Source organism: Pelodiscus sinensis, chromosome 18 (assembly GCF_049634645.1).
Source record: "Pelodiscus sinensis isolate JC-2024 chromosome 18, ASM4963464v1, whole genome shotgun sequence".
Lineage (NCBI taxonomy): Eukaryota > Metazoa > Chordata > Testudines > Trionychidae > Pelodiscus > Pelodiscus sinensis.
In genome coordinates, this window is record NC_134728.1 from 14,106,368 (window position 1) to 14,121,758 (window position 15,391).

The following is a 15,391-nucleotide window of genomic DNA, read 5'->3' on the forward strand; positions in this document are numbered from 1 at the left end:
TGGGTCCACCAGAGAAGGGAGTCCAGAATGTCCGGGGGCACTGTGACTATGGAGTCCCATAGAACCTTGGACTGGCAGAAGACCTTCGCCAACCACGCCTACAGAGGTCTCATCCTCATCCTGGCATGTCGCACCGTGTAAGTGCATGTCACCATGTGGCCCAGGAGCCTGGAGCAGACCCGAGGTGTCGTGATGGGGGACCGAATTAGCCCTGAGATCAGCTCCACTATGGAGAGGAACCTGCTGTGGGGCAGGAACGCTCTTGCCACCTTCACATCGAGGAGGGCTCCCACAAATTCTATCCTCTGGGAGGGGGTCAGGGATGACTTCTCGACATTTATCATGAGCCCTAATCTTAAGAAGAGAGCTCTTATGAGTGTTACGTGAGCTTCTACCTGCTTGTACGAGCGACCTCGGATTAGCCAATCGTCGAGGTACGGGAACACATGTACCCCTCGATTGCGCAGAAAAGCGGCAACCACAGCCATACATTTTGTAAAAACCCTTGGTGCAGTACATAACCCAAAGGGGAATACCGTAAACTGAAAATGGTAACGGCCCACCATAAACCGGAGGAACCGCCTGTGACTGGGCCTGATAGCCACATGGAAGTAGGTGTCCTTTAGGTCGAGAGTCACGTACCAGTCGCCCAGTTGTAGCACTGGGATGACTGAGGCCAAAGTTACTATTCTAAACTTGTGTTTTACAACCGCCTTGTTTAAGTATCGAAGGTCCAGGATAGGACGAACTCCCCCTTTTGGTTTCGGAACAACAAAGTAACGGGAGTAAAACCCCTTGCCCCGCAAATGCGGACGGACCCTTTCTATTGCTCCTTTGTCGAGGAGCGCCACCACTTCCTGAAACAGGATGTGTTCGTGAGGGGTGTCCCTTACTAGGGACAGGGTAGGGGGTTTTGAAGGCGGTGGGCCCAGGAATGGGATAGCATAGCCCGTATTTACAATGTTCAGGACCCAGGCATCTGATGTTATCAGGGCCCATGCCTGGGCAAAATGGGATAGCCGGGCCCCAAACGGGGGGCCAGGGTGGCAGACTGGTAAGGGACTCTCGAATACCGTGTCAAAACTGGGGCTTGCCCTGATTGGGAGGGCTGTGGGGACCTGCCCGCTGGGGATCTGACCTAGGGCGACGACGTCAACCCCTAGGCCCCTGAGGGTGCGCAGCCGCCCCAGAACCTCCACCAGAGGCCCAGAAGCGGTGCCTCCAGAAATCCCCATGGAGGACCTGAGGCTGCGCTCTACCCCGCTGCCTATACGGCAGCTGTCGCCACTGCGTGGCCGGCGTATGTATGCCCAAGGACTTCAGAGTTGACCTAGTGTCCTTTAGGGTATGGAGCCTGGAATCGGTGTGCTCCGAGAACAAAGCCTTCCCTTCAAAGGGTAAGTCCTGGATGATGTGCTGCACATCCGAGGGAATCCCCGAGACGTGGAGCCATGCCCCGCGACGCATAATGACACCAGTCGCCATGGTGCAGGCTGCTGAGTCCACAGTGTCCAAGGCCGCTTGGAGGGCAGTTCGTGTAATGACTTTATCCTCGGCAGCCATAGCCGCAAACTCTTGGCAGTCTTCCATTGGGAGCCGGTCTCTACATTTTTCAACCACCTGCCAGGTGTTAAAAGCATACCTGCTCAGCATCGCCTGCTGGTTAGTGATGCGGAGCTGTAGAGCACCTGTAGCGTAGACCTTACGGCCCAACAAGTCCAGCTTCTTAGGCTCCCTTGCCTTTGGAGAAGGCCCAGGCTGGGGAAGCCTTTCTTTTTGGGCCTCGGCCTGTATGACCAAGGATCCCGGGATGGGCTGGGAGTAAAAGAATTCGTGCCCCAACTGCGGGATGAAATAACTCCTCTCTACCCCTTTTAGGGTAGGGGTCAGAGTTGCTGGCGTTTGCCACAGGGCATTAGTAATTTTTGAAACAGTTTTATTGAGCGGTAAAGCGAACCGCGTAGGGGTGTCCTCCGTGAGGATGTCTACCATTGGATCGGTGTCCTCAATTATGGGTCCCACCGGAACAGCCAGGTTGGAAGCCATGCGCCGCAGGAGGTCCTGATGTGCCCTGGCATCCATTGATGGCAGCCCAGGCGCTGGGTCTGCCAGTGCCTCATCGGGGAAGGAAGACGACGACGACTCCTGAAGCAACACGGGAGTGGTCGTGACCAATTGTGGGGCCGGTTGGATGGCCTGAGCCTCCGGGGGGGCCTGCCTCCGGTACCGGAGGTTGCGGTGCCACAGGATCCTGTTGTGGCACTCGAAGAGGGGAGGGAGGCGCCCTAGACAGGGACACCGACGGGTGGGAACGGTGCCCTGAAGCCTCCGACCCCATAGATGGTGGCGGCTGGCCCTGCCACTGATGATAGGCCCAGAGGGTACAAAAAGGCCACTGTGGGTGAGGGGGCCACATATGCTGGTTGCGGTCCCTCCGGTGTCTGGATCTGGACCTGTGATTCGAGGATGCTCCTGAGGACCCTGACCGAACCGACACCGCGTCTGAGTCCGAAGAGTAATCGGACTCTGGCCAAGGCGGAGCCGACGAGGAGTGTGGTGCAAACTTGGCCATCGACTCAGGTTTGCCCACATGAGTATGGCGAGGACGTGCCGTCTGCGGCACCAGGCGACCCATGCCCGGCGCCGTAAGGGCCATTGATAATTGCGACACCGGTGGACCCAGACCCGGTGCGGCAAATTCTGTTGAGTGCAAAACAGTCAGCTGTGGCACTGGGGTGCCGAGGCCCGGTGCCGGTTGCGCCGTCAGTAGCTGCAGCACTGGGGTACCCAAGCCCGATGCTGTTTGCGAAGCCACTATCTGCGGCACCGAGGTGCTGAGGCTCGGTGCCGGTTGCAACGTTTGCAGCACCAGGGTGTCTAGGCCCGGTGCCGAGTGCATCGCGTGGAGTTGCGGCACCGGGGTGCCCAGGCCCAGTGCTGGCTGCATCGCCAGTAGCTGCGGCACTGAGGTGCTTAGGCTCGGTGTCGGTTGCGATGCTAGGAGTTGCGGTGCCGGGGTGCCTAGGCCCGATACCTAGTGCGACACGTGAAGCTGCGGCACCGGGGTGTCCAGGCCCGGTGTCGGTCGTGACGCCAGCAGATGCGATGCCGGGGTGCCCATGCCCGGTGCCGATTGCGTCATCTGGAGTTTGGGCACCGGGTGGTGCCGATTGTGTGGCCAGCAGCTGCAGCACCGAGGCGGTGCCCGACTGAAACGGTACCGGGGTGCCCAGGCCCGGTGCCAGGGTAGACCACTGGGTCGATGCCGGTGCTGATGACGGCACGGAGATGGATGCCGACTCCTGGGAGGCCACATGGCCGTGGGGGTACGGCACCGGTACCGCCAAGCGGGGCCCTGGCAAAGTGGAAAGCAGCGATCTGCCATGGCTCGAAGCTCCCTGAGAGTGACGGTTCGGCATCGTGAAGGGTGCCGTAGTAGTAGCGGGAGCCGACCCCACCAGGAGTGGTTCCGACGCATAAGCCACCATAGCATGCTGACCTGGGCCATGCAGGGGCGATGACGGTGCCCTCTGAGCCTCCAACGGGGGCGACCTCGATACGTCCGAGTCGACTGACGACGGCGGGGAGGTCGTGAGACTAATTAGGTCCTGCGCCGCTTCAAATGTGTCCGGCGTGGACGGGCGATGAGAGGGCAGGCGACCAGGGCTAACCAGGCCCCCTCGGTGCCTACGGTGCGCCGGGGGGGAAACGCGCACCGGTGAACTGCCGATGCGGTGCTCAGCCGACGTTGGCTTTTTAGATGGAGACCTGCCCCGGAGCTTCTTCACCCTCTTAGATGGCGGAGAGTGAGACCGGTGCCGGGATCTCGACGCCGATGCCTGGTGCCGGTGTGCGGCCTCGCACGTGGAGGCCAGTGCGCTGCGCACCGCAGGCTGGTCCGGCGGCACCGGTTGAAGCGCCGTCTCCATAAGGAGAAGCTTCAAGCGGGAAACTCTTTCTTTCCTCGTACAGGGCTTGAAAGACTTGCAGATTGTACAGTCAATTGCCAGATGAGCCTCACCCAGACACTTAAGGCAGCTGTCATGTGGGTCGCCCCTGGGCATAAACTTCCCGCAGTCAGCGCACGCCTTGAAGCCTTGCGGCCCTGGCATTCCTTACCCCCAAGGGGGGAAGGAGCAAAACAAAAAACCTAACTATCTAACTACACAACTATTTACAAAGTGAGAAACGGGAACCATTAACTATCTAAGCCTAAACAGACAGAGAGAGAGAGACACTCCAACGACCAACACGGTGGTAAGAAGGAACTGAGGTGGGGCAGTGCCGGCGGGGGTACTTATGCCCCACCATGTCGGCGCCACTCCAGGGGGCGCCCCACCGGCGCTACGGGTACCGCTAGGGAAAATGCTCCGGAAGACGTGGTGCACGCGGCGCGCACACCGACTTCGAATGGACATGAGCAACCACTCGAAGAAGAACAATGGTCTCAAGTTGCGGTGAGAGAGGTCCAGGTTAGATATTAGGAAAAACTGTTTCACTAGGAGGATGGTGAAGCACTGGAATGGGTTACCTAGTGAAGTAGTGGAGTCTCCATCCCTAGAGGTGTATAAGTCTCGGCTTGACAAAGCCCTGGCTGGGTTGATTTAATTGGGATTGGTCCTGCCTTGGGCAGGAGGCTGGACTTGATGGCCTTCTAAGGTCTCTTCCAGCTTTATAATTCTATGATTGAGTTCCATTATCAGAATTGTGTGGAAACATACAAGGCCTGCCAGCATTATGCCAGTGCTATTAGCTGCTTTCAGGGCCACCAATTGAAATAACATAACTACAGGTCAGCCCTTACAATGATATAAAAACATTGCAGTAGAGTGTGAGTCAAGAGCATGTCTGAGGTTGCTTTACAATGGCTGAGAAGGAGGAAAATGTGAAGAGAGCTTAATATCCTGGCCGGGGTGGCAGATTTGCAAAAATTTTGGTGGTGTCCAGAATGCTCAGACTCTTGCCCACTCTTCCCCGCCACAAGGATGTACTTGCTGGCAGCCAAAATGAGCGGGTGGCCTGAAGCTACTCTAACCCCCGCTGTGACGGAGGGGCCCCCAGGGCATTTTAAATTGCTCTGGGGTAGCTGGAGGAGGTGCCGGGGGAAGTGTGCCAGGAGATGCAGGGGGCAAGGAGCATAGTGAGTGGCAGGCACAAGTTTTGGTGGAGCCCAGTCCCGGCCAGGAATATTCCTAGTGCTTGAACTCCACGGTCCCATATAACTTGCTGCCTATGATCCTGGTAGTTCAGGAAAGATGCAGACCTCATTAATCCTAAAAGCTTCCTAAAGTAGGTAGAGTTCAGAAGGTGTCGTTCACTTTGGTTCTCCAAATACAGGTATCTTTCTGCTGACCACTGCACTGACTACAAGCCGCTTTTATGTGGTTAATGGCAGGCTCCTGGATGGATAGCGTTTAAACTTGTGTTATCAGGGTATACAGCTCCAACCCTGTCTCCCACTTGCACAGGTTAACAGCTAGTTTTCTGTGTGCGTTGTGTAAGAAATCAAATCAATGTTTGAAAGCAATTTACATTAATAAAGTATGCTTTCCCAACAGACATCATTCCATGCTGTGCTTTATTTATCTTTAAACAGCACACTATTGTTTGTGGTTAGTCATTGAAACAGTTGGACTCTATCTAGCATTATGGATGTGCTACCATTATAAAATGGCAAAGAATTTTCTAGCCGTTTTTGTTCAATCTGTTTGCATTCTTAACTGAGACTTGACAGTTAACAGAATTTAATTTTTGTTCTTTTGTCAGGCAACTGTTTTCATTACATCTACATTATTTTTCTATTTTTAGCTTTGTGGTTTTCCAGATTCCATCCATTATTAGTTTTACCCCATCCCTGTTCACATAGCAACACTGGCTGGTAAGGGTAAGAATGCACAGAAGGAGTGACAGAGCTGCATGCTTTGATAAGGAAGAGCCCTGCCTTTATTAATACCAACTAATCAAATGGTAGGTAGCAGTTAAATGGCAATTATAATTAATCCTTCTAACTGCCATCCTTTTTCTGAGAAAATTGTGTATTTAGAGAGCAAAAAACGTCCTCCCTTTTTGGCAGAAGTGATTTTTGTTACAACAATTTAGCAACTTTTCATTGTGTTTGTGGAACTGAAGTTACAAAATATAATATATGTTTGCAGTAGTTATTTCTTGCTATATTACTTTGCATGCTCTGATCTTTCAATTGATATGTCTCTCCATCATTTGTCATACAAGTGTGCACATTGCTTGATTTAAAATAGGCCAAATCCTGCTTGATTTAAAATAGGCCAAATCCGGCAAGCTTTACTCCAATAACACTTTCACAGAAAATCAATGGAAATTGTGCCTTATCCAGAATGGCATGATTGGGTCTTCTGAGTCCAGTTATGGACCCAGCTTGCTTTGGAGCAAACTGAGAGTAACTGGGAGTAAATTCACTTTTTTTTTCAGTGATCTTACTACAGTTATACACTGATTTTCAGAAATGCTGCGCACCCACAAATCCCATTAGAACCACTGGAAACTGCAGGTATTCAGCATCTTTGGAAATCAAGCCATATGTCTGCTTTATATTCAGAAAGGAATTTTGCTATTGAGATGCAGCTGTTTTCACTTGTTACTAGAATGAATGTAAAGACGCCTGCCATCCCAAGCTTGTCAGAAGAACAGTATAGCAGTAAACTGCTGTTTGTTCGGTGCCTTGCCATACTGTCTGGCAGATGTAAGCTAACTACAGGAGGTCATATATATGGGCAGGCAGGCTGTCCTAATACTTCTTTCGTTCTCAGAAGCAGACAAATGAGTAGAAACAATGCATTACTTTCACAATGTGGTGATAAAGGATGACAGTTTGTAGGAGATGAGTCAAAGGTTATTGATGAGAAATCCATCCAGATAATTGCTATAATTATACCCTTAGGATGTAGCTCCCATCAAAAAGAGTTACGCGATAGTTCAGTTTATAAATGCATAATTGACAGTGAACTTCTTTGCCTTAAATCGGGCAGGTTCCTCCTTCACATCTAAAGTGAGAAATTTCCATTTTAACCTCTTGTTAATCCAGTTGTGCTTCTTCTATCGGTATTTGAAAAAGAAATGTTCTTGATTTCCTGAAACAAAAAAGCAATTGTGATTTTTAGACAAGTTATTAATAAACAAAACCACCACTTTTTGTTAAATCCTTAGCTCAGTGATGAGCACTTGCAGAATGCATGTGGCCCATCAGCGTTTTCTGTGTGGCCCATGGGACATTTTGTTTACCAGTACCCATGCACAGGGTTGCCAGATTCTGTCTGCACAGTTTTTTTCCTACTGGTATTGCTGAAGTGACATACACATAAAGCAAGGGCACATGAAGTGAGGTACATGCTGATTGCACACCATACTGATTGTGAGAACTGTGCACTCCCTCTGCATCCAATCGAAGTGCTGCTATGGGTCAATTGACACACCCCGCAAACTCTAGGTATGCAAGCACAGTTAGCAAAACTACCCTATCCCAGGAGATTGTCTTGGTTAAAACAATCATGCAGCCCACTGAGATGAAGAAAGAATATTCATGTGGCCCACTCACTAGCCGAGGTTGTCCATCCCTGCCTTATATGTATATGTTGGTTTCTTTGAATCCACAACAAATACAAAAAATAGCATGAGTAAGATAGGTACAAAATGTGCATTTAGAAAGTGCAGCTTGCTTGGAGACTGCTTGGCTCATCTTTCTTCAACCTGCCTGGTGGTGGGTCTGTAACATAATAGAAAGAGCAGCCTACAGACAGGAACTCTACCTGGAACATTGGTTGTACCCCTTCTTTGATGTATTCAGCTTCCAATGTCCTTATTACAATAACTTCTGTTGAATCAGTCCCTTAGTGTACCACATAGATGCTCATGCTGCAGCATCTTAGACATTGGGTTTGAATCAAAGGAAGTGATTTAGAGAACCAGAACAAGAGACAGGTACAAATGAACCAAATTCCCGGCCTCAACCTAGCAGTTGCCACTGTTAAATGTACATTTAGTGTTAGTTAACATTTTAAAAACTAGGAGCCTAAATTCATATTTACGTACCTGCAGGTATGGAGAGCAAGCAGAGACCATTTGGTTCCTATAAATAAGAGTGCCAGATTTTTAAAGGTATTCGGGTACTTGAAGATATAGGTATAATCACAAAATGTAGGACTGGAAGGGACCTTGATAGGTCATCTCGTTTAGCCCCCCTGCACTGTAATAGGACTAAATATTATGTAGATAGGTACCTAATTGGAATTTCAATGCACCTAGATGCCTACCTGACATTGATTTCAATGGGAAGTCAATAGAAGTTGGGGCCTACTGGCATTTTGCGCACCTAAATACCTTTAAATATTTGGCCCTTAATTTTTAATCCAATTTTGTGTACCTTTTTCCTGTTGTTTTTTTGGAAGAGGCCCGTCTACCCTGGGTCAAATTTCGAAAAAACCTTCTCTTTTGGAACAGAGGCGTAGAGAGGGCGTTATGCGCCCGGGGGCAAAAGCAAAATGTGCAGTTCCCCCCCCCCCCCCCCGCACACATACATCCCTCTGCCACCACATGACAGGGCCCTGAACCTAGTGCACAGCTAAGCCCGACGGGGGCGGGGACCTTGTACTGCATCTTCCCCCATCCCCTCCAGTTTGGGGCGGGCACTATCCCACTGTTGAAGAGGGAGGAAGGTCGGGCTGGGGGTGCAGATGCAGGGAGGAGGCTTCAGCAGGCGGTGGTGGATGGAGGAGGAGCAGGCGAACAGAGGTATGATGGGGGAGCAGAAGGGCAATTACCGCCCCCACACCTTTGCTACGTCAGTGAACGTAAGAGATTAACTTACCTATTAATATAACACACAGAAAAAACTTCTAAATAAAACTAACACACAACATGAGAATCGCCCTCACTTCCTTTAAGCAATAAGTAGCCTAAGGCTGAGGATACACTGCAAGTGAGGCTTTCAGTTTGCCACAAGGACTCTTTCCTTCAGGCTGCTGTGAGCTTCTACCCTTAAGTAAAGGAGAGAAGTACCTCTGAGCTGCTCTTCCAAATTTCACACAAGCCATTCAACTGAAGCCATAGATATCAAGATTCAAGTCCAGCCTTGCCTTTGGCAGACTACCTCGCCAGGTATTCACAATCACAATGTCCGAACATGTATAAGACTTTTAGTTGAGAAAGCCATGTTTAATCTCAAGTCTCTGCTATGACTGGGAGATGTGGGTGACCTATAGAAAACACCAGCATTTTCTTTGCAAAATCCACAACAAAACGTGGAGGGATCGATCACCTCAGTAATGCCAACTCCTTTAAAGGCTCTGATTATCCAGCACCAGCTGAGGTAGAGCGGGCACTGTGTGCACATGTCTGATATATTTTTACCAAAACTCCTGCCTGCCCAACTTGTCAAAGGAGAAAGGAAACAGGGAGGCCAAAAGGAATGGTTTAGAGCAGTGTTTCTCAACCTTTTTTTTATAAAGTACCCCGTTTAAAAAATGTATAAGTATCCCCAGTACCTACAGTTTTCAGACACACAAACATTTTTCTACATAGCCTAAAACTAAGGTCTAGATTGATCTCACTAATGCCAGTATAAATCAATACCAGTGCTATGGATTTACACCAGGGAAACAGCTTTCACCACTAAAAAGCCCTTTTTGGATTCCATGACAGAGAAACTGTACATTATCTGAAATCATTAAACATATTAATCGTGGATTTTTTTCAAAATTCAGACTTTTATGTAGAGTTTAGTTTATAAAACACACTAAATGGACTTCTAGTATACCAGGAAAAGAATCAGGTTGAAAAAGTGCATATAGTTTAATCAGCCAGATACCACTCTTCAAAAGTTAAGAGACTGGATTGGGAACTTCTTGTTTATAACATAATCACAGGATTTAAAGGAAAATGTTTCTTTGTTTTTATTAGTGCTTAATAATCTATTTTGAAGAGTAACTTATAAGTATCTGACAGTAGCAAGACTGTAATGTACCCTCCCAGTCCAATGCAACTGGGATTTTTGGAGAAAGAGTGAGTTTAAAAAATGAATATAATTTGAAACTGTTTAATCCTATGAGGCTATGTATTCCCTTCTGCTGTATAACAGAGGCAATTGGATATATAAAGAGGAGGTGGCATGTTCTCCTTCAGCCAATGAGTGGTTTCCTGTGTGTATGTGGCTCCTTTGGATTTTCAGGGGTATCACTCTCTAGAAAGTGTGTGGGCCCCTTGGCCAGAGAATATCTGCATTAATTAGACTACACTTGTCTATCACCTTCAACTGTCTTTGGAGATATAATACTTTATTATGGTACCAGCGCTTTAGTGATGCACAATTTCCCCCTTCTCAGCATTTTTGTAAGGAGAATGATTAATTAAAATGTATTACTTCTTAGTAAGACATACACTATACAAAGAAATGTCTTGTTTATGCCATATTTTGCTCCTTCTGATTCAGGCTTTCTAGAGAAAGCCTCAACTGTCACTGTTTTATGTCCATCCAAAAGAAAAAACAGCTAATGTAATCTCATGCTACTTTGGAGTGCTACAAAAGGTAAGGTCCAGTGCTTCTTAATAAGGGTTACAATCCACACATTTTGTAGTTATGTTGCAGAGTGTAGCTAAAGCTTACAGAATAACATTGCTACTTGTCAATTCCAGTTCGTAGAGACTTCCCCACTTAATCTAAATGGAGAGTGCATCACTAAGCAAGAGTTAAAATAGCATGAACTGGTTGACCCAGAGGAACCATGTCTTGCTTCACAAGATAAACAATGATTTACATTCTAAGAATACACACATCATAAAACACTTCCACTCTTAAGTAACCGACTATTTAACAACAGGAGATTCTTTTACAGCAGGGCACCCCAAACAGTAGGAAGTAAAATAATTTGTTTCCAAGAAAATAGCGTCCATACTGCAGCAAACCAACATAAAGCAGCAGCTTGCCCACACTTTAGCAAGGCAACTGTTCATAAAACAAATACCACCTTTTTATTAACCGATTTTGTATATCTGGAGAAACTGACACTGCATTTTTCAAGCTACGTGTCCTACATAATGGTTTTCCACGGTTACCAGAGGTTGCCAAAATTACGAGGTGCTAGGGTTACCTGGCACTACATTAAACAAAGGCTTGTTCCTCTCTAATGCACTCTGAGGGTTGTTGGCATGTCCAGGCATGTTCCACTCTTACAACAATTACACAAAGGCTTTGGGAGAACTGTATTTTCTGGAAGCCATTTATCCATTTTCTTAATCTCCTATATTTTTCTATGTCTTTCTGATCAGATTCCAAGAAAGTTGATGGGAAAGAAGAATGTTTTTCCTTTAAGTAACTGCTGGTGTAGGCATTCTAGTACAGGAATAAATCTTTGCCCTTAGACAGGGATTATGCTGCAGCTAGTAGTCCTATTGACTCTGCGCCAGTGAGATTTTAGTGGGAATACTCATGTGAGTAAAGACTGCTGGATCAAGTTCACAGTGGTTCATGTCTTAGAAGTACCATGCAAACACTAATGTAATTCTCCCTGTACGCCTATGAGGAAAGTAAATACTGTTACATCCAGGAAAAAATGCAGACACCAGCTTCTCCATATTCTACACCACATTGTAGACTGGTGTCTAGTGGATGATAGCAGCCTCCAACTATATTGTTTTCAAGTTAGTCTCTGACAACAAGTAGCACAAAGGAAAATGCCACAAAAAAAAGCTAATCAAAACTCAAGTTTATAAACTTGTGACAGCTACCCAGGGATGACAGATGTCAGTGAGGCAGGGAAAAAAAATTCCTCTTTTGACAGGGAAGTAGGTCCAACTCAGTCTGCCCCCACTAGCCAGGGCAGCCTTCTGGGGATGATTCTTGAGATATGACGTGTTGACAAGCACTGACCCAACTTCATCCACCCTTCACTTCCTCTTGTAGGCTTGTTGGCTGCCATGAAGCCTAAGAGGGCTGGGTCAAATTGGGAGAGAACATCAATACGGTGACCGAATGTCCTGTTTTTAAAGGGATAGTCTTGTACCCCATGTTTTCTGTCTCATCCCTCCCATCAGTACTGATGGGTCCTGCTGCTGGACAGATCCTTGCTCACCAGCTGCTTGCCCATCAGCTGTGAGTGTGGGGTTTTTCACATGGGTGGTGGGAAAGCAAGCGCACAGTGGCAGTATGCGGGGCTAGCAGCTCCCCCTGCTGGTCTGTCAGTGCAGTCCCTGCTGTATGCTGGCTCTTGGCCAGCAGGTTCTCATCCCACCTCACCCCACCCCAACCCCATTTCCAGCCATCACTGGCTGTTTGCTGTGGTGGCTGGTGAGCGTGGGCTGATGGTGGCCTGTTATGTGTCACCTCTGCTGCCCACCCTTTGGCCCTTCGCATGCTTCCCTTCTTGCTGTCCTCTCCCTGCTCCTCCTATTCACCTTACAGACCTGCTGCTCCTCGTTATCCTCTCCGGAGGGGCACATCCCCACTCTAGTGCTGTGCAGAGAACCAGCTCCTGGTCAAATCAGTCAGTTCACCAAATGCCTGGCTGACGGACTCCTTCCTTCCCCCACTGCCGCTGGCTGGGCTGGCGCCCAGGGAAAGCTAAAGACCCTATGGCCCAGAGCACTGGCCAGGAGAAGCCAAGCCCTACAGGTGCCAAAGCCCCACACAGCATTGGCACGGGGAAACTTCTCTACCCAGCTAAGCTCTGCAGTGGCATGGTGGAAGCTATTTTCAGCCTGTTTGTGCCTCAACCCAGCAGGTTTCACAGGGCAAGGGCACAGCACCCTCTTCACCCCCAGGGCATGCTGGGCTGCTCTGTCCCTTAGCTCCCCTCCCCTGCTGAGCCACCTCTCTGGCTGGGTTGGCTGAAGCTTGGTGGTGTTAGCTGCCTTTCTACACTGTGCAGACTGGAAGGGACAAGCTGGTCAAAGCAACATGTGAGCGTGAGGAGGGTGGGAGAGGGAAGAAATGACCTCCCCAATACACAGGCAGGTCATTTTTACCTCCCCCCCAACACACACCTACTTCAATGCCCCTTTAGCTGGAAGCAGCTCCCATCCCTTCTCTCGTACACAGCGACGAAAGGCTGCTGCTGGCCACACTCTGATGTAAATCATGACAGAAATGGGGGGGGGGGGCTATGCCCCTGTGTGCCCCCCCCCTCACATATTGCCTCCAGAAGACATGGTGCCAGGTATCAAGAGAGGTGGGTTCATTCTGGGGGGCCAGCCAGGCATGGAGAGTGTAAAGCACCAGGAAGTGTTGGATCAGGTCAGTCAGTCACCCCATCCTTGTGTGAGAGGTGTGTGGGAGGGTGTCTGTCACTTCTCCCCAGGCAAACCTGAAAAATAAGAAGGTCAATAAAAAGACTCCAGTTCCACAGCATTTCTTTTAAACAGGGGCTTAGTCCATTTGATGTTGTTGTGACCATATGTACTGCGGAGTTCTGATGAATTGCCACTGAACTCACTTGAATACAAGTAATTTTACTAGGTGTCCCGTATGGAGCATAGGGAAATATGGTCACCCTAAACATCAGGATTTTTGTTGCCCGAGCCAAATGGATTGTCACCCAATAGCCATGAAACCTTTTGGCCTCAATATGCCCCCTCAGCTCCCCAGCACACATATGTGTGCACACATGCACCCTTTCCTGCGAAAGAGCCCGTAGGTCTTAATGTTCCAATGGCCTAATCACTTCCCACAACTTCACTTTCTGTCCCAAAAATTCAATTTGACATTTCCCAAAGCCCTCAGAGACTGCCAGAGAACGCTCAGAGTCCCATCATCTCACCTAAGAGCTCCAATTCCTCTGCTTCTCCTCACCCCAATTCCCCTGGACCTCTCAGCTCCATTGTTCCCAAAATGCCTCCCTCAAACCCACACACACATAGATGCACCTGTTGAGTCCACACAAGACACCCACCTTTATATAAACAAGCTAAAGTCTGATCACACAAATAGTCTAATTACATCTGTAAACGTTAGCGAAGCTCATAACTTGCTCAATTTGGTGCCAACGTGAGATTGTAGAGTGTCAGCAGATGTGCACACAATTTTGTGGCTCACTCATTGCCAGACACAGAAAAACCTGGCCATCACTGTAATTTTACTCAGAGAGGTATTAAAAGAGTTAATATGGAGCTGCACACAAATAGTCCCCTTACTTTTACTGTCTTAAGAAACAATATTAATTATAGAGAGCCCCAAAATGTAGTGCAGATCAAGTGGCTGAGTAGTATTTAAAGCTGAGACATTCAAATAACCAGTTGGATTTGAACTCTAATAAATTACTGTGTTTTGATGGTAAAAATTTAGTAAGAGTGTGACAGGCAGATGGGGGTTTGGCAGCAAAAGTTTTAAAAATAGTCTTAAATTGCAGGAAATTACAGCAAACAGCTCCTTTGAGTTCTTTTTTCCAATGCATTATGTGCAACGAGGCAGCCTGCTGGAAAGCTTTTGACCCTTTGTGTGTGAAATAAAATATGCAGGTGCAATATTGTGAATGCAGTGATGGCAACCAGTAACTTCACATTGAGATTGTGTAATGAGGGTTTCCCAAGGCTTATCAAGGGTGTTCCTCATCAGTCATTTAAAAGTTTATCTAAAGCCAGCTTAAGATCAGAACTGCTAATGCCAGCTTGATAGGGAATATGTATTTCACAGGGACATTGTAACATTCAAAAATGGTAAGTCATTTTTTTAAAATGATCTTTTCCCCCAGATGCTGGTCTCCTTTACACTAGAGTGAATCTGGAATGACCATTGAAGTCAGTGGAGTTACTCCAGAATTACATTGGTGTAATTAAGAACATGATCTCAGTTACACTGGTAAAAACATGTGTGAGATCAGAATCAGATGTAATTTTGGTCTCCTTCGAACTAAATTTATATAAAATAAAAATAGGACAGATGTAGCTACAGTACTAATAAGGCTCCTATTGCCATCAAATTTGATTGTCTCACAATCTTTAATGTATTTATCTTCACAACATCCCAGTGAAGTAGAGCACTGTTATTATCTGTTTTACTGATGGGGAGCTGAAGCACAAAGGTACTAAGTGACTTGCCCAATGTAACATAGGGAGTCTGTGGCAGTGCAGGGACATTGCCCAAACCAGCCAGTGCTCCAATCACTGGACCATCCCTACCTCACTGAACAGGGAAATATAGTGATGAGAATACTTGATGTAAAGTACATTCTGTAAGGTCTAACCTTAAAGTCAAAGACTTCAGTGGCTTCTGGATCAGGATGTCACATAGCAAGAGCTATCCTAATTGAGAGCACTTGTATAATATGTGGAACTGCTACTGAAGATAGCTCTGGCTGGGATGACCACACAAATCACGTGTAAAGCTACTTGAACAATGGGAAAACAATTTCACATTTCTTTTTCAAAATTC

The 15,391-nt window shown here is 47.8% G+C and overlaps 1 protein-coding gene across 2 annotated transcripts in view; it reads right to left on the bottom strand.

Annotated features, from left to right (window-relative positions):
* Positions 1-360: 360 nt before the first annotated feature.
* Positions 361-15,391, bottom strand: part of RBM38 (RNA binding motif protein 38) — a 165,091-nt gene continuing 150,060 nt past the window's right edge. For both annotated transcript variants that reach the window (XR_012896506.1, XM_075901146.1), the window contains one exon: positions 361-7,106. Coding sequence is in view for 1 of the 2 variants with exons in the window: in XM_075901146.1 (XP_075757261.1) it covers positions 2,577-4,112 (1,536 nt within the window). In the remaining variant the exon portion in view is untranslated. The remainder of the gene's footprint in view (positions 7,107-15,391) is intronic.